The 24861-nt window shown below is 47.7% G+C and overlaps 1 protein-coding gene across 8 annotated transcripts in view; it reads right to left on the bottom strand.

The window, feature by feature from the left end:
• Window positions 1–344: 344 nt before the first annotated feature.
• The window catches only part of RAD51B (RAD51 paralog B), a 495227-nt gene continuing 470710 nt past the window's right edge, over window positions 345–24861 (bottom strand). For 2 of the 8 annotated variants that reach the window (XR_003925816.2, XR_003925820.2), the window contains 2 exons: window positions 14642–14807; window positions 6235–8810 (listed from right to left, as the gene is read on the bottom strand). Coding sequence is in view for 1 of the 8 variants with exons in the window: in XM_030031162.2 (XP_029887022.1) it covers window positions 17969–17973 (5 nt within the window). In the remaining 7 variants the exon portion in view is untranslated. Of the gene's footprint in view, window positions 650–3344; window positions 4056–4540; window positions 5494–6234; window positions 8811–14641; window positions 14808–17580; window positions 17974–24861 lie in introns of those variants that run through there. The other 6 variants (XM_030031100.2, XM_030031162.2, XR_003925819.2 and 3 more) reach the window with 5 other exon arrangements.

Here is a 24861-nt window from a genome sequence, read left to right as displayed (position 1 = left end):
TGTGCCTTATCGACCTCACTATCTGATGACAACAGCAGCCCTCAGGAGACCAGACTGACATCATCCAAAACCTCAGTAGTTCAGAGCACAGGCAGAAGTATGTAGCTAGGCTACAAGCTGTGCTTGATTGTGTTGATCTGTTTGTACTGAACTTGCAGGCACTTTGCTAGAGGAAGAGAAATATAAAAATCAAGCCCAAACAACTTTTTCAGAATGTTTCTCACAGGCTGTCATGCTATTTAGCAAACAAATGCAGCAAGCAGAGGAGGTTTTTGTCCTCAGCAAGCGGAAAAAGTCTGCTCCACAGCTTTCTGCAGTTTTGAGAGGGGGAAAAAAAGCCCAAACCAAAACACTGTCACTGCCTGGAGGAAAGAAACGGTGCCACTGGTGATTTGGTACCGAGTCCCATTCCCAGCTGACCCAGATACAGTTGTAACTGGCTGTGAGGTTTGGGTTCATCTCGTATCAGAGACAGGGACCAGCTGTTGATCTAGCAGGAGCTCTGAATCTCTAGTTCCTGAGCTTCGGGATGGCTGGTTCACAGTCATATTGCCAGTCTCCTTGTTTGGTTACTGCTGGTTCACCATGGCAAAGCGTGCTGGCTCTGGTGTCCTGGCCTCCTTTCTCTCATTTAAGATGAGGGGAATTTCTGTAGTCACAAAAATAAGAAACAGAAAAAAAAAGTAGGCTTTTCTTCTGTAATATTCAGCAGACTGCTCTGGTTTTAATTTGCTCTCCCTGTCCTGGGTTCTTCAAAACACCTTCTCTCATTTACGTCAGCATAGATTTACCACACCCCACTTATTTCAGACCTGGATAGCACCATGGAAAAAGATTACCAGCCTTTCGGAGCTGCCACTTTATGTCTTTGACAAAAGATGATCATATGGGGCCACATTCATTCAGGAACTGCCTTGGTATTTGTACAGCACCTAGCACAAGTGAGCTTACTCCTGCTTGGATTTTGCCGTATGACAAAATTGTTCTTAAAAAAACCCTGCTTTTAGTATTTGGGGTTTGTTTTTTAATTGCAATGCAAGCTTTCAGAGGGAAATGAGGCCGGATTTGAGTGCTGAATGCATGCATAGCAACAAGAGGAGGGCCATCCAGCACATGGATGCTAAGTGTCCTTTTACAGCTCCCATTCAGACCCAGCATCCACCTCCCCGGGGCGATACATGGCATGGTGGGCCACACTGCCGTGCTGTGACCCCGGGCGGGGGGAGCACACCTTCCCGGCCTTCCCCACTGTGCCCTGGAGTATTTTGAGATGTCTGCGTCTGTTGCATGGATTAGGGGAACCGGAGAAGGTGGGCTGTGGAGGGGTGGCGGGAGTCGGGAGCTACCACGAAGGCCAAGCTCTCTGCTGATGCCACATCCCCTCTCCCTGCATGGGAAAACGAGGTGGCACAGGGATTCTGGCCGCCGGGACCTGCACTGTACCCCCAGTCCCCTCTCTGTGCCTCTGCCAGAACAAAGTGAATCTCCCGAAAGAATAGCTGAAAAGGCTGGTTCAAGCCGATGTGCCTGGTGGACGCTTGTTTGATATCCTCTCCCACTGCCCCAGATGCCCAGGACAGGCAGCGCCGGAGGCAGGACTAGTGCTGGTCTGAAGAGCTGCACACTGGCCACCGCCCGGGAGCCTGACGGGAGCTGGCTTGCAAAAGAGGCCTCCACCTTCCAGGACAGTAATTGTACCCTCACTGTGCTCTCGCTGCACTCATAAACTGCTGGTTTCTTACCTTCCCATCACGCCTGCCTATCTCCAGCAGTGGTGGGGACAGTATGACTAACCAGCCAGATTACGAGTGTGAGCTACTTCAGCAATGTGTAAAGGTTTTGTTGTCGTCACAGTATGCAGCGTGCTGAGGATACGTGCATGGGAATTACCTGGTATATGTCTGCTTTTTTCGTGCTCCTGAATACAAGTATAACACACAAGTTAGCTGAAGCTTATCAAAGGCGTCTCCTAGCCCCCCCAAAAAGCAAAGCTGGAACTTCAAGGAAGAGATGCTCTGAATATTTAGTCCTTTAAACTGCTATGAATCTTTTCTGCTGCCAAAGGATTTAAAACTACCCAGGGAAAGAAAAAAAAGATAATTTTTTTACTGACTGAGTGAAGGCCTGGCTCAAGGGAAAGGCTGGTAAAAAAGGTCTAGTGGAAATAAGACTTGCCCCTTCAGATAGAGCATTAGATAAATCCAGCTGTGTCTTGGGACTGTGGGAGGCCTCCCAGAACTAGTGTAGGGAGCTTAAAGTGGTTTTTGAGGCATACTGTTACTCTCTATTTTGTTGAACATATTTCTTATGTCTCTATGAACTTAAAGGAGCACTGAGAATGCAATGTGCCAGAGGGGGAAGCCTTACAGAAGAACTGATTAGAAAATGGAATAATTTTAAAATGTCTTCTCCTGCAATACTCTCTAAAATATTCCTCCTCTGAAGCACACTTGGTTTTTCTCTGCCTGATGTATACATCCCTCACACTTACCTGGCCCTGCTATATTACTCAGTTAGTGGTTTGGTTGATTTACTCTCATTATTGCTAAAATTATTACAAAAAACCCCCTTTTGAATAAACGACACAGTGGAAGGTGGTTGAGGTAGGGGTTTGGTTACAAATACAGGTGGAGTTTTTCAAGTTTAGAGACACTTTCTGGTCCTGCTTTCCTGAAGAGGAAGGGCCTTTGAATGGCTCTTGTAAAACATGCTGATGGTCTGAGCACCCACCTCATCAACTCCCCATGACAATTGCCACCGATTGACCACTTGCTGGCTGTCTCTGCAGCAGCCCAAGAATGGATGAGTCATGGAAACTGAATTGCCCTTCACCCTGGCTGCCTGGACAGGGCCTCCGAAGGAGCTGCATTGACAACAGGCAAGGAAAGTCAGCTCTGCTTTTTTTCACCCTGTGAAGCATTGATCAAACAAAGCTCTTCTGCTTCCATGAACGTCAAGGCAGCATTTTTCATGAGTGTTACCTGAATAATGTCGTACTAAGAGAACAATCTCAAATAGCGCTGGGCACATCATTTTGCGTAGATAATTGATTCTGTGCAACTTCAGGCCAGCAAAAACGTATCGTATTTGCAAATAGCTTTAGCAGAAAATGCTCAAAACCATTGCCATGCTTAGGTGCAGCAGTATCTAAATGCTGGTTTTCATTTTAGAATGATTTTTTGAAATCGAGTTTGGTTAATTTTAATAATTTCTAAATGAAACAACCCTCTTGGGGGGGGGGGGTGAGAAGAAAAGAAAAGAGAAAGAAATTAACAGATTAAGCACTGGGTGCTTTCCTGAATAGAGAATTACTATTTGGGGGAAAAAATGCAGGTTCCATCCGATGAGGAAACACAATTCTTTTTATTTGAGGTCTGCCCGGAACATTAATCAATTATTCACATAGCTCTGCTACTGCAGCTCAAATGTAAGTACCAATGAACCCATACAGGGAGGTATTCAGAACTTCCCTTGAGGTATTCTCAAGTGAAAAAAAAAAAAATTGAAAAGTGTGAGTTTAACAAGTTTAAAGGAATTTTCTTCTCAACGCCGTTTGCGTGCCGGGAGAAAGAACTGCGAGTCCTGCCTGAATGCTTGAAAGGACCTCTTCTGCTTTTGTTAGCCCCGCGCGCAGGAGACCGTACCCACGGCCGCAGCGCAGCCCTCCTGGCGCAGCAGCCCCATAGCTGTGTGGGGTCTGCGCAGGTGAGCCACGGCCGCCCGCAGCACCTGCCTCCTTCCGTCCTTCCCTGTCCTTCCCTGCCCACGCCATCCACGCGCACCAGGAATCGTCCTCTCCTCCGAGGTGCTCACCAGGACGTTTCCTGCAAAGCTTCCGTGTCACTCGGAGTCACAGTGCAAGGCGTGGACGTGGCTCCAACGATCGCGTGTGATGTTTCAGTGCCGGAGTTTGCCCTGACTTTAGTGCCGTGATGGGATCCAGTGGTGCCAGGATCCGAAGTGCTGAGTTACTGCTGCTGAGCTGCTGTCTGTGACTCGGCACCAGTTAGAGGTTTTCAGCTCACATGCCCGCGATGTGAAGTTGCGTCGATGCGCTTAAATTGAACAAAGGGGCATAGAAATGAAAGCTGGAATAGGAGTTGTACCTTGCGTCTGGCAGCAAAGCGATAAGCAGAGATTACTGGGAGTCCTCAGTGAAGGTACCCTCACCTCATCTTGGTCTTGTCCCCACTGCCGCTTTTAAAATGGGGCGGGGGGGGAATGTGGTGGCCCCTGCCAGTTTTCCCTTGTGGGAAAGGCATTCCTGACGTGCACGCCGGAGATCATTTTAGCTGCAGGCACTGGGAGAAGTGTCACCACAGTGGTGCCATGCCTACGCCTGTCTGTCATGGGCGGGACTGGTGACACCTCAGTCCTCGCCCCGCTTCTCCCTGCGTCGGGGTTTTGGGACCTGTGCCGCTCCGTGCCCCGGGGCACAGAGAAGCACCTTTGCAGGCCCGGCTCGCCTGGCAGAGGTGTCGCGGATGACTGGAGGCCACCTTGGGCGGCAGCAGCCACCGGGACGCCCCGAGTGGAGGCGGGAAGGGAGAGGGGCGTGCTGAGCTGGGCCCGGCCGTCGGTCCCCCCTCAGCGCGCGGGAGGACGGCCCGGGGGAGCCGGCCGTGTCTGTCAGGGACGCCGCTCCTTGCGTCAGCGCCAGGTGGGGCCTGGCAGCGGGGTGTGGGCCGCGGCGCGCGCCCTTCCCACGGGCTGCTCTCGCCATCCTTCCCTCAACGCCAGCCAGGCCGTTGGGAACAGTGCGTCCTGGGCTTTTGTAACCACGCTTTCTCTCACCGCTTATTTTGTTTCTCTGCCGCAGCCGAGGCTTTGGCTGCCGGGGCGGGGAGGCGTTGCGGCACTGCCGGGGACACCGTATCTTTCGGCAGGGTGAGCGGGCCGTGCTGCCTCAGCAGTCACGCACGCTCTGCGTTTCTTTTCCATTTCAGGCTGACGATATTTGGGAGGGAAGTGGGGCTTTTGCCCTGGACGGAGCCAAGGATGTACTGGATTAGACCAACGGGCCGTCTAATCTGGGAAACGTCATCCGCCAGCGGCCAAGCCCAGGTGCTTCCCAAGAATGCTTTAAGCCTCCCTGGAGTTGTGCAACGTTATTCCATGGAGAGAGTGCTGGGAAAACAGTGACTTAACCTGGGAGAGTGCAAGGAAAAGTGATGCAAAAGTCTAGCAAATGATGCTCTGGGAACCTTTCTGGTGGGGAGGACCATGTGATGCCACAGTTTTGCAATACTGCCCTTCGACAGGGCATTATCCACATTTCTCGAGCTGGTATGTTTAGACTGCTGCAATGCTCCTTCCTGAGGTCACGTCTTAAACCCTCTCAGAGATGGCAGCTACTGCAAAAGCACAGCGGTTTGTTTGTTCAAGGGGTCATCTCCTTGGGACCACGTGATGCCCATGACCCTCCAGAATGTATTCTGATGGCTCACAGGTTCCAGGGTGCAGTTTTGGGTGTTGGTTGCTTCCTGTAAAAAACTGAATGGCCCACAATCGGCTTTAATGAGCGTCTGACTCTCCCTTTCCATACCATCATGGCAGCTAGAGCCATGGCTCTTCTGTGCTAGAGCCTCCTTGCTAGAAAGGAGAAGGTCTCTGTAGGGGCACTGGGACACGCCGGGATGCTGGAAACCCCTGCCTCCACCAAGACTGGTCTGTATTTGCTGGTTTTCCAGGGCTACTCCTAAAGCCAAATTTCGGAGAGATTGAAGTTCTGTGGGAGAAACGAGTCTGCTTCCCATGACGAGGGAAGCACTGAAAGGGACTTCTGGCAGCACCACCTGACTGGTGTCCTACTGAACCCAGTATTTTCTTATTGCAGAAATTGAATGGATTTGTTAATTGCGTTTTGAGTTAACCAGAGCCTTGGGTAGTGGTTTTTTTTACTCAAGAAAAAGTAAATAGATACAGATCCTCTGCACCACTGACTAGCTAAGCCGAGCTGAGGGAAGTTCCTATGAAAGGTGCTGTGGGCTGGTGGTTACCGTAAGGGAGATGGGGCTAGAGCCAGGCTTCGCTCTATGCAGAGGTGGGGACCAGTCCGAAAAATGGATCAAATAATACCCAGCTCCCTAAAGCACTTTGGAAGCATGTTGTGGTTTTGAATGTGTTTGTAACTCCCTGTGTAAGCCAAGCTTACAGATAAATTTTAGAAACTGAGGGAATATCTTTGAGTGCTAAAAGAAAACCTTCTAGTACAAAAGGGTACTCAAGTTCAAATTGGATCAAGTTCTTGTTTCATTCATTGATATTCTGGAAGAAAAAAATGACAAAGAAAAAAATGACAAAGAAAAAACCCCCGTGACAGTACTTTACAAAATCCCAGAAGCAACAGAAAACACCTAATAGTATGTTATGAAAAAAGCTCAGTTTTATTTCCAGATAGCTAGATAAGAAGATCTGAACACAGCTATTAACTCGTGGGTAGATCTGTAACCCTGTGCTAACAGTAACTGCATTAACTGCACTTAGAGTAACTGCAGAGCACCAGACCAGAGACGATGCACCACTTATACCCTATCTATGCTTTATTTCAAGTGCAAGTGGTACTTGGCTAGTGGGTTGGCCCTGGCAGCTTGACAGCAGAGGTGCAAATCTGCTTGCTGCACCGCTTTGCATTTAGCAGTTTGGAAGGCACTGAAGCCGATTATAGCTGTCTGGCCTGCATGTGTGTAAGCTGCATATTTGATGAGAGTACACATCTTGTTAAGATAGGCTAAAACTGAAAGCGTGTGGGGAAAATGAACTCGAGAGGGTTCCTGGCAGTATTTCTGCTGCAGCTTGGCTGTTTGAATCAGCAGCTTGTGATGCTTAATATAAATAAATTGCACAATGGTCTTGAGAAACGTCATTGCTTTAAGGATTGAACTGGGTACCTCAGGTAGGAAGAAATGCCCAAGAGCCTCTGATATTGCACTGTTTTTCAGAAGTAGCAGGGGCCATGCCTGCTTGTCATGGACTGACCAAGGTGGCCAGGACAAAACAGGATCAAGCCTCTGCTGTTGACGCCGGTGGCCTGTGCAGAGCACGTGCTTCATGTGGCACCTGCCACGACCACGTGGCTGCACAACCCTCATCCAGACCCACAGCTTCTCCTGTAACGCTGATCTTTGCCCCCCTAGTCTCCATACTGGGAGAGGTCTCCTTCACCTGTAGTGACCTCCTCTACTTGAGGCCGGAGCCCCAAAGCAGCGGGGCTGGTGGTGGGAATCAAACCCTGCCTTCCCGGCCCCCGGGTGTTCCTGTCCTGCCTCACGCCCGTTCAGAAACTGTTAATCATCCTGAACTACTTAGTGGTTTTGTGATCTTAAACAGGGCTTGAACTCAGTTTTCTAGAGGTGAAAGCACAATGTCTTACTGTAACTCATTTTACCAACCAATCCTATCCTGAACCTAACAATATTTTAATCACAAAATCCAACCTCAAAACCCACAGCATTTTCAGTTACTGTATTTCATCACCACACAGCTGAAAACAACTTTTTTTTTCAACCACCCTTGTTTTTCTAAAGTGAATCACAAACCATGGAACTTAACAGACGGAAAAGAGCAGAGACAAATTCTGTCTCACTAACCCTGGTGTAATGTAAAGGAATAATGTAATTAGAGTAAAAAGCATTTCTCTACAGTCACACGGGTATAACAGAATTACAAGAGTCAGCCTCCCCTTCATTAAGCCAGATAGTCCATTTTAAACAAGCCAAAAAGCATTGCTGCCTACAAAATATTGTTGGTGGGGCCTATCAGTCAGTCGTTTTTTAATTAGCCCAAGGAATGGAGCCCTTACCTTTTCCCCAGAAGGCAATTTGACACTCTCGTAGATTTTACCGTTATGCTTTATGTCCTGGTAAGTGGTCTGCTGCTCACTTTGCTGCTATTCTTGGCTGTGCCCCCTTGAATCACACCAAGCAATAGTTAACAATAAGGTAACTCTGGGTCTCAGTGGGTTTGCCCACCAGAAAAATATTAACCACCAAGACTGCTCTGTGCTGCACCCATGAATAGTGTTCAGCTCTTCCCAGGAAGACTGGTCTGTATTAGTCACTCCGGTTAATCGGCGAGAAAACCGGGACATCTGAATTTAAACTCCCATAGAAAGGCTACAGAATAGCCAAGGGAGAAAGCCTGATCTTCAGGCTGTCACTCCCAGGCAACAGCCACCTTCCTTCCCATGGTGTTTACACTCTGGGAGAATCAGTGGGCATTTCACAACCTGACAAGGTGTTTACAGTTCCCAGCCTCTGCCTACAGATGTGCTGGGATAATGGCTCATGGTATGTGTTTGTGCTGATGAAGGGGCTGGAGGGAAACCCTTGGGCCTGGTCTCATTGACCAGGTCTCACTGACAGCAGAGTAAATGTGAACTACTCCAGTTTTAAAGTCATCTATCCAACAGCAGAAGTCTGGCCCTCAAGACCAGCTGATCCTTAGGTAAAACATGAGCATAAGCACCGATGCGTCGGATCTGCATAAAAACTTGGGAAGGGAGGGAAGTGTCAGAAAACATCCCGGGTGATCAGCGGCGTCCAAGGTGAGGCCAGGCAGGTGTTGGTCCTTGCATTCAGCATTGCCCAAGGCTGGTACCAGTGGTGGCGGTGGCCTTGCCTGGGGCTACCCTGGTGGGGCCAACCCAGAGCTTTCCCACCACCACTCTCTGGGGGTCCCTGGAGGCCAGGACACATCCAGCACAGGGCATGTGGTGCAATCAGGCTCTCAATGGGAGCTGATTACCCTCTGTCACGTCTGGGAGCGAGGGAGGGACACACTTTGTGTCTTGATCAACTTCATCCATCTTCCTAAATGGGGGTTTGCAAAATTAGAGTTCATAAAACCTCCCCCAGCCCCTTCCCTGAAAGCTACACCCACATTTTTCTCATGGATGACTCACTGTTAAAATGAAATGTTTCTCCAGCTAGAGTTTTTCTATGCTATGTATTAGAAACAGCTGAACAACTGTATTAATATCAGGCTTCTCGGGTGATGGTAAGAGCACGCCTGAGTATGCTGGTGTATATGAACTTGCACACATGTGTACATATGCTTCGTCTATTTTTAATTTGAGTTTCCCTTTTGCTCTCTCCACTCCTTTTCCTTTCAGTTTCTTGTATTTGTTTTTACTTGTCCTTCTCCCCCTGTCTTCTGCGTGTGTAGAATGCAGATCCACAAACACTTGCATTCATCTTTCCAAATGACAGAATGAAGAGTAGTATAAAATGACCTCATCCGTTCCTTCACAGATAAACAGAAGACGACGGAGTTCTTTCATACGATACAAGAAAAAAGAGTTAAACCAGATCAGTTTAAATTAAACAAAGGAAAACATTTGATGAAATAACAGGAAAAGCATCCTCAATCTGTGAGTTTGAGGAATAATTCATTTCTCAAGGGCAGTGGCTGAACTGGGCAGTTTGCACATGATTTTTTGGGGAGTGATAATGCTGCTCCGTCCCCAGAGTGAGGTGTGTCTTCATCACTTTGATGTGTGCAACTCTGAAATCAGCAACACGGGAAGCCACGGGGGCAGAGATGTCAGAAATGGTAAGAGGTTTCCTGAGGTGATAAAAAGGCCACCTGTGAGGTTGTTGTGAAGGAAAATTCCAATGACTGCGTGCAATATTTGGAAGAAACAAACAAGCGGGTTGAGGTTAAGACGCGTTCACACGTGAAGGTTGCTCGCCTTTAGGTTATTCCCCACTGGAGGATCCTCTGTAGATCTGAGACATTCAGCCCTTTTTCAAAAATTAAACTTTGGGGTTAAAATGAAGGACACAGAAGTGGAAAAAAAAAAAAAAGCACGTATTTAGGCAAGTGTCCTGCAAGGAAAGCCAGATAGGTTGGGGAAGTGGTAAAGGTAAGGAGATCTGCTCTGGGAAACTAGCCCACAGCACAGAAGCTGTTTAGCCCGAAGGAGCGTGGCACTGGCCTCGTGACATGATGCTGAGGTGGTGCACATCTCCGTTCGACCCCTGCCTCTGCTGTCCCCCCCACCGCTCGGGAGCTGCTGGCTGTACTGGGGAGGCAAGGCTTGCTGGCTGTGGGGAAGAGTGTACCTGCCACCTCATCCTGATCCCGACTGCCCAGCCGCCCCTGCCCCATTCTCATATATGCGCCAGGGTGGGAAAACAGACTTAATCAGTTCACTGTGGCTGGGAGTGCTTCGGCTGCGGGCTGTGCAGGGCAGGAGCAGCCCTCCTCCCCTCCTGCTCAGCTGAAGAGGGCAATTAACAGCTCAACAGGCTGAACAGGTAGGGCGAGCGTGGCAGCAGAGCAAGTTCCCCTCGCACTCCACCACCCACAGCACCCGGGCTGAAGTCTCTACTTGAATGAAAGTGTAAGTGTTAGGTGTGGTATATGAGTTATGCATGAAAAGTTTAATGCGTTCAAGGGTACAGCCTCAACTAGCAGCTAACAGCAATGAATGAGCCTTGGGGCAAGCCCAAGCCAGCTTCCACTCAAGTCGATAGAGGTATGGTCTTTTGGCTTCAGTGGGAACAGGATGAGATCCTTCATGGCCAGCCAAGGAGAGATTAGTCTAATGATGTAATGGTGCTTGTAACTGCCTGTTCAGCCTTAATTCAGCTCTTTTGTGAGCATGCATTATGGCACAGTCTGTAATTACGTGATCACATACTACTTGCTCTGCAAGACGCCCGCCTCATTTGAAGCGCAGAATGGGAGGTAAGGGCAGAAGGGCTCTCTCCAGCCCCCACGGCGTTGTCCTGCGTCCCGGGGCACCGCTCTGCGACAGGCTTCCTGCGGGGTCTTGGGCAAGAAAGTGCTGTAACGCGCGTGGCAGGGACTGAGTTAAGGCTTCACCGGCAACATAAGCCTGTCTTTTTCTAAATATAGGAGCTTGGTTTTGCAATCGTACTGAGCTCTGAGCATAGCTTTACGTAAGGGGTAGTCAACAGCAATGATGGCGTTAGGTTTAAACGGCCTATACAGCCTATCCGGATCCTCCCTGCAGGAGGTATGAAAATCCCTTGGCTTGCCTGCCGAGGTGTGGTGGCACACCTATGTGCTGGCAGCAGTAGGCCGGTTGGCAGCAGTATCAGTTACAAGAAAATGTTTTATCTCTCTCATCTGACACCACATGCTCGCTCTGCTTCTGGCCATCTTTCCAATCTCAACTTCTGCTTTATTTAATGTTCTCCAGAGGCTCTGCCGGACTGGCTTCCAGCATCCCCATAACTGGTAGCTAAAAGGCTGGCTGAAGATCCTGATGCCCACTGACAAATGGGAGACTTGAATGGAGGAAAAGTATGGAAGGAAATTCTGAAGCACTGAAAAATGGAAGACAGGGGAACGGGGTGAGCTTAGAAGGAAAAGGACATACGTGGCCTTGGTAGTGGCAGGAAGCACAGGGAGAGGTGCAGGGGAGTAAAGGAGCTGCAGGGGATCTAGAGGGTCAGAAGGAAAGAGAACATCAAGAGCAGAAAGAAAATGTTAGGGCGTGAGAGTAACAAGCAGGAAAAAAACAGATGAAAGAAAGCAAAACAGAGAAAACAAAGAAAATAGCTCAATTAGGAAGTGAAAGCAGGAAAGACCATACAACACAGCACCAACAAGAAAGGCCTCGGATGCCTCCCCCCCTGCTCTGTCTCCTGGGAGTTATACCCTGCTTCATCTCTGGACCCCAGAGGGTCACCCCTGCCGGATCTCGGCATTGCCTTGTGGGCACTGACCAGGAAGGGACAAGGCGTGATGGCTGCTCGGTGCTGCAGCCGAGCCACTGACCCTGCTCCTGGCGAGGCTCCCTGGCTTCTCTGGCACCCCCTTCTCACCCCAGCAGCCCTTGATCCAGTGCACTTGCACTGGTGTTCTTGTCACTTACGTACGTCGGTCACTGCAACTCAGTCACTTGTTGACTGGGATCTCTTAGTAGGAGAGGCAGTAAACACACAGACTGAGGGGTGGTATCCTGGCTTGGTGCTGACAGTTTCCAAAAGACAAATACTTTGATGTAGAAAATGAACAAACATAGCAAAAACTGAGTTTGGTCTACTGCAAGGGTGGCTGGGCTAGGAAATATGTCAAAAGAACTTCTTCCTCCTCAGTGAATCTTTTTTGGGACTGAGTTTTATCTAATGCAGGGATGGAGCAATCCCACTGATGTCACTGGGCTGACGCTGGTGTAGAACTGGTGCGTGTGTGTGGTGAAATAGGTCAGAGCTGTGTACTTGGAGGCGCAGCTGCTGAGTTCAGTGGTAAAAAGGAGTTTTTGCTGCTATTTCCTCCCGTGAACCCTGCAGAGCTCCCCAGCTCGCAGAGGGTGAGCTGCGCTCTGCTCCAGGCATGGCTGGGGGCTGGGGGCTGGCCGGGTTTCCTTTAGCACCTCTCTCTGCCCGGGCAAGCAGTTTCCATAGGTTTTTGACAGAAAAAAGCTGGTTTTGTTGACGTTCCACATTTCCTGTGGGTAGAAGCAAGATGGAGCACTATGTTCCTGGTGTTGTAGGGCCTGCATCAAAATATTTTACTTTGTTGAACGGAATTAAAGCAGCTGAGGACTCAGTGTGGTAATAGTTGTGACCGCTGATCAGCCACTTGATTTCACACCCTATTTTTTATACTGAAGTGCAAGATATTATTATTATTATTCTAATCCCATGTGGGTACTTGTACTTGACTTTTTACAAAAGCTTTCCATCGTGGATGTGAAACGAAGTATTGTCCTCAGAGCCTCGTTAATGCCCAAAGCTGGGTCTGCTCTGCCATTACGCGGAGGGTAGTTCTGCGCAGTCATTGTGCTGCTGGTCTCCAGCATATTGCTTTGGGATTTCTGGAGTCATGCAAGCTGCTAATAAACAACCCACGTCTTTCCTACGGATGGATCCCTTTCCTTCATACAGCAGTGCCGGTGCAATCCACCCCACACCCATCACACCTAATCCCTTCTTGGAAGCAAATATTGAAACAGAAAAAAACCCCAACACAACCCATGAAATGAGGAAGAAAGAAAAGTAACGCCCAAGGAGCTTGGCGGAGCCTCGCATCCCCCATGCGAGGAACCGGGCAGCTGACTTCCAGCATCCCAGGTGATGTAATGTTAGTTTAACGGCCGTACACACCTCTGTGTGCTGATGAGCAGAGCAGGCAGGGGCAAGTAGCCGCACAGGCAGCTCTAGAAGCCGCTAGCAAGAAATGCACCTCGGTGTATGTGTGAAGCGATCGCCGCACGCTCTCCGTGCCCCTTTGATGCTGGGAAGGAATGCTCTGCTTTCCGAACCAAAGGCACTCCAGTTTGCCTGTGGGCTATGCGGAAATATGGGAAGGTGGAAGCAAGCAGCAGCTTGTGCTGTCAGGGAGGAAGAGCAGTCTGGAGTTCGTAGCTATTATACTGCACGGTACAGCTTTTAAACGAGGTGGCCTGAGCGCTTGCAATGGTTAAAACCCGACTTTCTCTCCGCAGGGTTGTTTGTTGCCCTGGTGTGCTGGCCGTTAGCAGTTAGCTTTTGCTCCCGTCCAGTCCAGTCCGTTGCAGCAGGTTGATGGGAGATTATTGGGTTCTTGCCTGAAATCCCACTGCGGTTTTTTTCAGTCTTGCGAGGCGCTGTGTTTCTCTCCAGCGGTCTTTCTGAGGCACGATTGGGGAAACTGTTCCTGTTTGTGTGTCTGCGACCGACGTAGCAGCCACTTTTACTACACGTGAGGCGTAGGGTTTTTTTGTTCCCTCTTTCTCCAACACTTTCTGGGTAATGTTTTCCGCATTTAGTATCAACCCACGGTCCTTTTCTGAGAAAACTTAACAGAGTCACCCCGGCTATATTTCTGTGGGTGTGTGTGTGTGTTTATACATGCATATGTGTGTTAAAAATATCCTGCTTAATTCAGGTACTATTAGAATATTCCATTAGCTGGGTATTAGTTTACTTAAGCCAAGCAGCAGTTTAAAAGTGGTCTTAACCATTGATGCATATGCTGCCTGGAAGGAGTTTACCACTTTTGCCCAGCTCTGGCTGGCAGGCCCGGTGGTTTGAGGGGAACCAACCTGAAGAGTTCCCTCAAGAGAGGCACGATGAGATGAGGTGGCTGCTGCTCCCAGCCTGGTCCCCCCACCGAGGAGAGGGGGCTCGGGGCTGGGCTTCCCCTCCAGCTGCGGGGCTGCTCCTGCCTGGAAGTGGAGGGCATGCTGGCCTGCAGCCACTAGCCCTGAGACAGAGAGGGCATTGACTATCGATTACTGCTCCAGCAGACAAATTTACATATAAAAGCCGAAGGCGAGAGAGAACTAACAGATAGCCTGCCCATTTTCCAGGTGCTGGAAAGCCTGACTGCCTTCTTTATACAAACACAGGTTTAAATACTATTCACCTCGGGGGTGTGGATGAGTTTATCTTGGTTGGGAATCCATGGAAATTACTTTTAACCCCTAGCATTGTAATAGGTTGCCCAATGCATCTATATAAACATGATGCATATTTATAGTGTAATGATCCCTAGGGTTCATTAAATACCATAACAAGGACTTTCGGAAAGCAGCCAGATAGCCTGCTCCTCCAAGCTATATTAAGAAAGGCCAAACTGTTACAACAAAATATTTTAAAGATGTTTTTTGGGTTTTTGTTTTGTTTTTTAACTAACTTTGAATTATTTAGCATGGTCTCTAAGGGATTATTGTTTCATGTACCTTCTCAGCATTTGAGATCTGAAGAGTCCCATGAAATAGTCTCTGCAGGCAGCAGCCAGTTAACCCTTTTGTGTTTCCACTGGGGACATGCTGCTCTGGAGCGCTTCCTGGCTTCCCAGGCACCAGAACATTGCAGGCAGTAGCAGATTTCAAGCACAGGTCTGCGCTGGAAAACAATTACGTACAAACACATATGGCAAGGTCCCGCAAAATTTAAGAGGATGAAATCAACAGCAGGCCACACAAATTTAATTAAAGTCCATAGAGATTAACTCTGGAAAGCAGTACACATGAATAAAAAAAAAAGGCAAGTTTTATGAAGCTACAAAATGCTATATATGGCTTATGGTGTGTTAGCAAAGTTAGGGTTGAACCAGTATACAGTAAAAAAAAAAAAAAAAATCACTTCTGGTGCTCAAGAAAGAAAAGATTCTGCAGTTCATTACATGGCTTGTCTGTGTTGGTGCTGCAGGGCTAGAAGAAATAAAAAGTAATAAAATCTGACTTTGTCTCTAATACCAGCAGATCCAAAGCTAAATATGCAAAGGCACAGTTCTGTTTTGTAAGACAGTACCATTTTTCCACAGCCTTTTCTGAGAGAAAAACCCCCACACTTTCAGAGTGAGGCGCAAGATTTTACAGTTCCCTTTTCAGTGGCATTTTATTTCGGAAGCGTTTTCAGTGACCACAGTATCTTTGGGGAGGCTCGTGTATCACTAACAGAAGAGGTAGAAAAGAGCTAATTAGTCACCTAACCCTTCCCCTGGCCAGTAACATGCTGCACCCTGCATTGCACCTCCGGGTGCTCGACACGGGACGCGGCACATCCTAGGAGAGCGGCGCGGACCACGAACCCGCCCGCCTGTCCCGTCCTCCCACGAGCCACCCACCGCCGTGGCCACGCTGCCTGCTTCAGGCACCCCGTGCCAGCGGGGAAAACCGTGCGGGTGCCTCCAGCCCCGTGGGGCTTGGCAGGCATCGGTGTGGGACGGGGATCCAGAACCGTGGGCTGGCGTTTCTTGTGTTTGACTGGGAAATAAAGCTCCTGGGCTCCAGAGTCACCTCCCCTGGGGAAGTTTTGCTGGTTTCTGGGGATGTGGTCTCTGCAGGAGGGTGTACAGGATTTGCTGAGTGAAATGGGGAACAGACCAGCGCTGGAGGCCGACTCGGCAGCCATGCCACAGCGAGGCATCCCCGGCAGCCAGGCTTCCCCTTTTCCACCGGCCTGGTAGCGGCGTGGGGCACGAGCGGGCCCCCGTCCCAGCTGCCTTACTGGAGTGCATGCGAGGAGATGCCCGTTCAGTTTGGATAAACCACCAAGGTGCAAAGATTTTTAAAAACTTATCCAGTTTGGCTAAGCCTTTATGGATTGGCGAAACGGGCTGGAGAATTACCAGAAGTTGCTGCCTGTCGTCATGTCTGGTGCTTCCTGCTGGGGCCAGGAACACCAGCCACCCTGCCCTGCTCACGGGAATTTCAGCAGTTTCACTTCCATGCCCAGCCCAGGGCAAAATGCCCGTAAGCAGCAAGAACAAAAAGTAACCGTTAAAAAAAAAAAAAAAGAGAGACACATGTCACAAGTGTTTCACAATTCGGAAAAGATTTACCAGCAGAGGCTACAGCTGACCGAAAGTGGACAGGCTCTGACGGGGATTTGGTGCGAAAGGAACCTGTAGCCTGTCGTTCCTGGGTACGGTCAGTAAAGGTGGACTCCAGGAGGATGCCAAGGTTTGAAGGGGACAGCAGGACTGGTCGTGTTGCATTACAAACCGCTGGAGGGCCCGGCCCCTCTCCCCGTACGGCAGATTTGCAGACCTGTCCGACCTCCCTTGCCGAGCTGCCCTTGGCTTTCTCACAGCCCTGCCTTGCGCGTTGCCGAGGGTCACAGCTTTGATCCCGCTGCTGTCGCCCTCCTACAAGCCCCGTTGTGCCCGGGGACAGCAGTGGCACGCCGGCTGGTGCCCGAGGGGTATATCGCCTGGGGCACGGACCTGCCTCTCTGGGAGCGACCAGCACCTGACGCACGGGTCCCAGCCGTGTGAGGGAGCCGGACGCGAGGCAGGGGCGGCCGTGGTTTGACTTCGGTCCCACCCATGGTTTTCTGCATCAGGCTTGACTGCTGTCGGCCTTTTCCCATCCATACAAATGCTGTACGTACACAAAGTCTTATTAAGAAAGGATTGGTCTGAATGTTGACACTTGTTTTGGGGGAGGGAAACCTTCTTTTAGCTGAACTCCTTCATCCACCTCTAGTGCCTCCTCTGCCCCAAAGAAAGGGCCGTTCTCATTCACTTCTTTCACTGCAGTTAATTAGTAAGTCCGAGCCAGCCCGTCCTCGGGAGCTGGTGGTTCCCTTAATCTCTCTGTTGCTAGGGCAAGCCGACATGCTCCACTGGTACCAGTTCCAGCGTGATGTGGGGGATTGTGGAAAGAAAGGGGAAAGGGCTGATCAAACAGACTCCGATTAAAAAAAAAAAAAGGAAAAAAAAAAAGAAAAGAAGCTCTTTTTGATGAGGCTGAGAAGTACACAATGGGGAAAAGCACAGGGTGAATGATAAGGCCTAAAGGAGCTCATTAAATTGAGGCAAGCTGAGCAGAGTTACCTTATTTCACTCCCTTTCTCCTGCCACCCCTGTGATGGAGAACTCTTTTATCGAAGTGGAGGGGCAGGATCACTTTCTTGCAAAATGTTTGATAGAAATAAATGTATAATTGTTTTCCTGAGAGTTTTTGTAAATCAACCCTTTAAACATTTGTAAAGCAAGCTGGAGCCTCAGCAAAGGGTGCTGCTTGACAGAAGTGTAGGCTGCAGGTGAGAAAGGTCCCATAGCCCATTAAGATTTCCTCCTCTTGGCTCATCCAGCCTCCTGAGAAATAGCAAGATGAAAGTTAAGTAGGACATGTGGACCTCAGGGATGACAGAGGTCAAATGTGAAATGTTTGCCTTGGAAATGGTGTTGCTTACTTTATTTGATCTGCACCAGTCTTTACAAAACCAGAGTAAGCGTATGATTTGGGAAGATTCATGCATTGAGACAAAGTGCTGCCTAGCAAAATCTCACACAGTTCTTTCCTTGGGATCTCTGGCAAGTGCCTTTCCTCTGACTGCGGTCAGCATTTGCTGCCTCAGGAGAACAGGGATCCCACCACAGCATGTCTCAGTGAGTGCAGATATCTTGAAGAGCTAGAGAATGCAAGAGGCTGCAGGCTGATAGGGAAGCTTCTTAGAAGGTCTGTGCTCAGCAGAAGAAACCAGGGTAGGGCTTAATCCCTCCATGGCAACAAGGACAGTGGCAGAGTGCAGTAATTGACATCGCCTTCTTTCTTTTAATCTGAAAATTAGACAGATTGCTTATCAGAGCCGTACTTTGAGAGTCCGCATGAATGATGGATCAAAAAACAGAAGCGAGCACCTGCCCCATGCATCCTCTTGCTCATGAGAGTCATGAGATGAGCACTGACTTTGATGTGAGGCTTCTCTTCTTGCAGGGACAGAAAGGGGTGGCATGGCTGCGGTCCTGCCAGCCAGCACAGCTCTGGGCGCTGGGGCGGGGTGGGCAGTGGTGGCAAACGGCATGTTTTCTCTGCAAAACTCTGCCAGTCTTAGCTAGAAAATTTCCACAGATCCTTGCTGGTTTCACTTGATCCTTTCCTCTATGGGCCCTAAAGGAGGCTGTTTTTTTGCAAAGCCACCTCATAGTTCTTATTAAAAAGCAATCCATTATTGTAAATAATTATGTTAACCTCCCTTGCCTGGAGGTCCTTGTCTCCACCTTAATACCTCCCTCTGGCCAAGAATTCCCCTCTTGCTGTATAGGTGAGGCACATGGACTGCTCGCTTCTGCTGCAAGGGATAAAGTTAGCTATTTCCAAAGATAAGGTTAGCCTTTAAATGTGAAAATACATTTTTATAAATCTCTCCTCCTACTTCTAGTAGTTTCCCCTCCCCTCCAGCTATAGGAGCACACAGGGATCCTTGCTGCATGGAGAGCACCAGATTTTCCACATGGCAGCTCAGCCTGAGCACAGCTTTACTGTTTTCATCTCTTTCAGGTATCAGCCCATCCTTCTGCAGGCTGTTGTAAGACAATTCTTTTTTTGCCGAGGGATTCCCTCTGAAGAGAGATCAGGTGTTTGGCATCTAGCACATCTCCCACTCTCATTTCTCTGTCCTCCGGTCTTTCTATCACAGCTTTTGCCAGCAGGACTGTAGCCAAAGGTATGATGAGACATGGTGGGGTGGGGAGGTGTCACAGTTGTCCCTTACTTTGCCTGGCTGAGCCATGCTAGCAAACAGGCTGTTTTTGAGAACATAATCTGAATCAGTAAATGCATTCCTCACATAAACATAGCTTTAGATAATGGGATGTACTGGTAGGGAGAAACTTTATTTGTTAGGGACCTTTCATTAATGTTGGTCGTCATGCGTTCACGTGTGTGTGGGCATGCAGATGGTAGCATGCTGCTCCTTCATTCACTCCACCCATCTTCACTCATTTGGGGTCTCATGCAGACCAGGCAAATGCAAGTTCAGTGAGGCTTTGTTTGCTCAATGTGATATGGATTTGTAAAAAAAGGATGGAGAGATAGGCCATTGTAGTCTTCCGGCAGAAGAGATCTCATCCATTGCCCTACACCACTATTTGGTTTAACGTCATTTTATACCCATTTTGTACCTGGTGTTAACAGTCGTAACATGCAGGACAGTGGAGAACTTGTCTGTTGTTTGGGGGATTTAATGTCCCCCGTCTCTTTGCCGGCTTGACAATATACCTCTCTCCCTTCTTTCTAAGCATGGTGGTTTTTTTCCTTGTTTCTTGACAAGTAGTCTCTGATGATTCCCTATAAAAACTGGAAATGTCTCTGTCATGCTCTCTTGCTTTTTAGATGTGATACATTATGTGCCTCTCTGCATCAGTCTCTTTACACATGGGTCACACATGATTTATACATATTGACATGGGGAAGAAGTAAGACAAGACAAAACAAGATCCAGTGGCTGAAAGCACAACAAATTCAGACCAGAAGGCACGTTAAGAGCGGCTGAACAGTGGGATACTGGGCTATTGGTGCAATTTGCCCAGGCTGAGAAGCAGAGGTAATTTTTCTACCATAGAAAATTGTCATGCTAAGATCGGATAACAACTGTGTTAGGGGAGGCCAACACAGCCATTACTGTTTGCTCCTAGTGTTAACCTCTAACAATCCATAAATATTCTGTAAGTTTCCATATACCACAGTTTATCAGCAGGCTATTCTGTTATTTGCTTTATGATCTAGATCATTGCTTTGGTTTAACAGCAGTTAGAAGTAGTGACCACGTCCCAGTCTAGGGTCTAGGAGGTGCCTGGGATCTCAGGCTTACCTAAAACCCATGCAAGGCTGTCTTCTCCTCTCTGACAACTGGCTGACACTGCAAAACACACAGGAACCCTAAAAACAAAAGCAGCAGAATGGGAAGGAAGGCGACTCACAGCTAGGCAAGGGGCCAGCTTTCTCTGCTTTTTCCTTTGAGTCTCCAATTCTGGAAGTCCCTGCTTGCATGGCCTTACTATCAAATGATGTTTTAGCTGTTCATTTATGGTGAATCATAACTAAAGGGAACCGAAGCGCTATCTGAAATTCGCTTCCTCTTGGGCAACAGAAAGACTGTCTGAACTCCTTCCCCTTTTGGCTGCTTATGCTGCTCTTTTGAAAGAGCACCATTATAGCGGTGTAACACTGCTGTACTTACAGCATTGCTGTTACAGCTTCAGCTTCCTCAAGCAGCAAGCTTTTGAGTATCTTTACCGATGAGAAGAATATGTGACAACAGAAGGTAAGCTAGAGTTTCTGTGCAGGCAGGAGTTTAGTATGATTACCTTACTAGTGAATTTTGAGTTTTTCATACGTATGAAAGCAAAAACATATTCCCCACTCCATCAGTCTAGTCTGTTCTGCCTTCAAGCTTGGCAGCCCAGCTGAGAGGGAAGCGAGCAGAAAAAAGTACCCCAAAGAGAAAAGATGTTTTTCTAATGAGCAGTTGAGATGAACTTGAAGAATACTTCTGGCTGTAAACATTTCTAGCATCTCTAGCATTTGGGACTATGTAAAATTCAGATTTGGGTTAGAAGGTTTTGTGATTTGCACCCATCACTTATGTTAAGAACAGTAGGTTAAACAAAAACTGACCAGCAGAGACTGAATGTTCCCAGGTGGAGCCTAATATTTGGTAAGAGGTGGAAACAAAGGTTAGGCTTCTGGTCTTTCCTAGACCACGATAAACCAGCAGTGATTCCATTAAATCCACTTAGTAATTAAAGGCATGTCATTTTGGACCTTGGGCAAGTGACATGTTCTAATGATGTAGAAAGCACCTTGGAGAGAACAGCAATGAGCATTGGCTATCCAAAAACCAGAGAGTTCATAGGAGATGGAGATCAACTCAGAGAAATCATCAGCTCTTCTTTGATCTCAGCCTTAGGGAAAAAAGCATTCAGAAGCTGGGCGAGGTATATAAGGACAAAATCACAAAGGTCAAGCAGCAAAATGGCATCCAATTAGCAAAAGACTTTAAAGTAACAAGTAGTTTTTCCATCACTACTTTAGCAGCAAGAGAAAGACCCAGACAACTGAAAACGGGCTCGCCAGTGGGGAAGAAAGGCTATGGACAGTTCATGGCCAGAGTCCCAGGGTGTTTCATACCTTTTTTGCATTTGTTATCGCTTCAGACAAATATCGCAATCAACGTTGATGACAGGGCGAGATGAGATCACAAAACTAGAACAAAGACTAGATCAGAAGATCCTTCAGATAGTGTTCAAGTCAGTTGGGCCAGATGAATTTCATCCTAGGGCAATTGCTCCAGCCAGTTATCTAACCACAAAAGCTCTAGGCATAACCTCGCCTAGCTTCTGGGATTTTACGGAGCCCAGAGATCATACTTGGAAGCCTGCAAAAGTGCAGACGTAGTTCCTGTCTTTAAAAGGGAAAAAAGGAGGAGCCAGGGATTACAGATTGTTCAGTTTAACTTCAATTCCCGGAAAAATACTGGAACAAACAATCAAACTTTGGTAAGCACCTAAAACAAAACAAAGAGATGAATAATGGCCAGCATAGATTTGTCAAAAACAAAGTGTGTAAAACGGGTCAAATTTCCTTTCATGACAGAGTAAAAAAACCTCGTTGATAAGGGAGAAGCAATAGTAGTCTTATATTTTGACGGTGGTGAGGCTTTCGTCACAGTGTAACATGATACTTCTAAGCAAATTCAGGGAACCTGTGGTAGACGGAGCTGGTCTAGGATGACGCAATATTGATTGAAAAACCGCACAGACAGAGTATTTATTAGTTATTTTTTAAAAAGAAAAAGGTGGATCAAGAAGATCTGCTTGGGAGTCTATACTGGGTTAGTCTGATTTTGGGCAATTATGAACAGCTTGGACAATGGAATAAAGAATATCATATTCTTGGCTACCACAAAGCCAGAAGGGGATTATGGATATACTGAAATATAAGGCTACAATTAAAAAGTATTTAGAACCAAATGGTCTTAAAAATAGGGTTCATTTGAGTAAGGACAGTTCTCAGTTTCTACACATGGGCATCACCAGGAATAATTAATTCTATTTATATAGGGTGGTGAATTTTTGCCCAAGTAGCAACTCTGCATAAAAAGATCTGAAACATGTTCCAGGTCACAATCCAAATATGAGTTAACTGCTAATGCAAAAAGGACAAACGCCCTCCTAGGATGTGTACATAGGCATGTACCCTACAAATAATCCTTCTGCTCAGTTCTCTCTGAGGCTGCAGTTGGAGTGTAGTGTCCAGCCATGGGTGCTGTGCTCAAGACAAGGTCCAGAGGACAGCTGGGGGATAATCAGAGGTCTTGAAAACCAGAGCTAGGAGGGAAGAATGAACAAACTGACTTTCTTTAGTCTAGAGAAGACTGAGAGAGATAGGGTTACGGCTGTCAAATAAGTGAAAGGTGGCTGGGAAGAAAAGGAAAATAAATTGTTCTCTGTATCCATGATGGATAGGACAAGTAATGAGCTTAAATTACAGAAAAGGAGACTGAGGTTGGATGTTAGAAGAAGGCAAGCAGTAAGGATAATGACACACAGAAGTATCTGAGGAGGGTGTGGAATCGCCATCCTGCATTTAGGAAGAGGTTAGACAAGCATTTGCCAAGAGTGACATAAGTGTAACGATCCTGCCTTGGGACATGAGTCTGGACTAAAGTGATCTTCTGAGATCCCTTCCAGCCGTATAAATCTCTGATTCTCTCCTGGCTGCTGGAGGAAGCAAGGCTGACGTTGTGGAGCATTGCAAGTGCTCCACATTTGTGGTTTGTAATGCTCTCATCTGTGCGTGAGAGCCAAGAGCACTCCTGCAGGAGCCGTATGTGCTGCTTTCTGGTTCAGAAGAAAAAAGTTGCAGTGGCAGGTAAAGTCACCAAAAAACTGAGACATCCTTGGATTATGAGAATATAGTCCTGCGTGTTTTATGTCGCATTTAAATGTCTCTGGTCCTTACATGGTGATGATACGTGACACTAACCTTGAAAGCATTGATCAGTATAAAGCAGTCTGCTATGCTGAAACTCTGTCACTCTGACTATTCCTAGGCTCATACGCTAATTGTGGCCTCCTGTAGAGCCAAGCAGAGCTGGCTGTCCTGCTCTATAGAATTCAAGACTGTTTGCTTCCATTTTGGTGGGAACCAGAGGCCGGTTCAGCCCGCAGCCCTGGCACCGGTGACGCAGGCTGGCACTAGCAGTGCTAAAGCTGCCACAGTCTCTGCCTGACGCTGGGGAATAAAAATGTGAGCAATTGTTTTTTATCTGGAGTCCCCATGGGCCACTAGAGACAGAGCTTGCTAAAGATTATTTTCTGCAAGCACTTCCAGAAGTTTGTGTTTCTCTAGGAATTCAATGGAAGATAAGTGGAAAAGGGTACAAGCAGGAAGGACAGAAATACTCTCTTTTTTTCAGTTTCTAAAGACAGCTTTTACAAACATCAGTATATAAATAGAAAAAAAAAAAAAGAAGGCTTATTTTAAAGAGGTGGCTAACCCAATGTCCCTTGAAAAAAAATAGCAGAGAGCAAACACTGAAGTCCTTTAACTCCCCGTCATAATTTATAGCAGGTTTCCAATTGTGAAATCTCTCAGCGATGTGGGACAGATGTTATGGTGAGGAAAATAAAACAAACAGACAACGGGATGGGAAATGCAGAGAAGATGAAATGACACCGTGTTGTAATCCTTATGGGAAATCTCTCTACGGCTTTCCAAAATAACTGTGCTGGTGAGCAATTAGGAAGCTAGACGAGCTATATAAACAGAGCCACTAGAGGTCTGTAACCGTTCCCATGCAGTTTCCACAGTGAGCATCAGTCTCTAGAGCAGCTTTGGGGAGGGGACTATTTCTGCCCACCATCTTCTAAATGATGCCTTTAGTATTCTGTCCAGAGCTATTTGCGCAAGAAATGCACACAAATGGAGGTTTTCCAGTGCTTGTTCCTGTTCCTATGGCAGTAGATCAAAGGCAATAACAATGCAGAGTTAATTAATTCAGGAGAAGGAATTCCCACTTGCAGCGGTCTTAACCCAGCAGTGGAGGGAAGGTGTCAATCATAAGGGCAAAGGTGCCAAAACTGGCATGGATTTGTGGGTTGTTGGGGGTTTTTTTTCCCCACTAAGGAGTTCAGGGGGTAGTTAAACAGTAAATGTCACCTGAGCGTCAGAAAAAGTAGGGTTTTATATATAACCAATGATTTATAAGCGTGCATGAACGCCCCAGCTGCAAGAAACCTGGACAAAAACTAGGCCTACAGTCTTGTAAAAAGAAGCCTCTCGGAGGGAATTGTATTTCCCTGTCCAGGTCAAGTTTGGAGAACATCCCTCTCAGCCTTACTCCGAGTGCCCATCACCACATCAAAGACCAGCGGTGTCCTCAAAGGCAGCAAAACCTGCCAAAGGAAAAGTTGGGGAGGATCTCATCTCTCCCTGCAGCCTTCCAACTTTGTATAAATCACAGGAGCAGAGGGGACAAAATGATTGGGAAGAACCAAGGATTATTGACTTATACACAGAGGAGTGCAGGCAACAATCCTTGGACAGAGCTAACAACAAATAAATGAAGAAAGGCCTTTTGGGAGACAGAGCAAGGGGCTGGCCACCAGGGCACCTGGGCTTTCTAGAATGCCTTAAAGACCAGAAGGAAAGAAAAGAGAGGA

The sequence above is a fragment of the Aquila chrysaetos genome, chromosome 2, assembly GCF_900496995.4.
Source record: "Aquila chrysaetos chrysaetos chromosome 2, bAquChr1.4, whole genome shotgun sequence".
Lineage (NCBI taxonomy): Eukaryota > Metazoa > Chordata > Aves > Accipitriformes > Accipitridae > Aquila > Aquila chrysaetos.
Note: the sequence above shows the minus strand (reverse complement) of the source record. Positions and strands in the feature narration are given on the sequence as shown.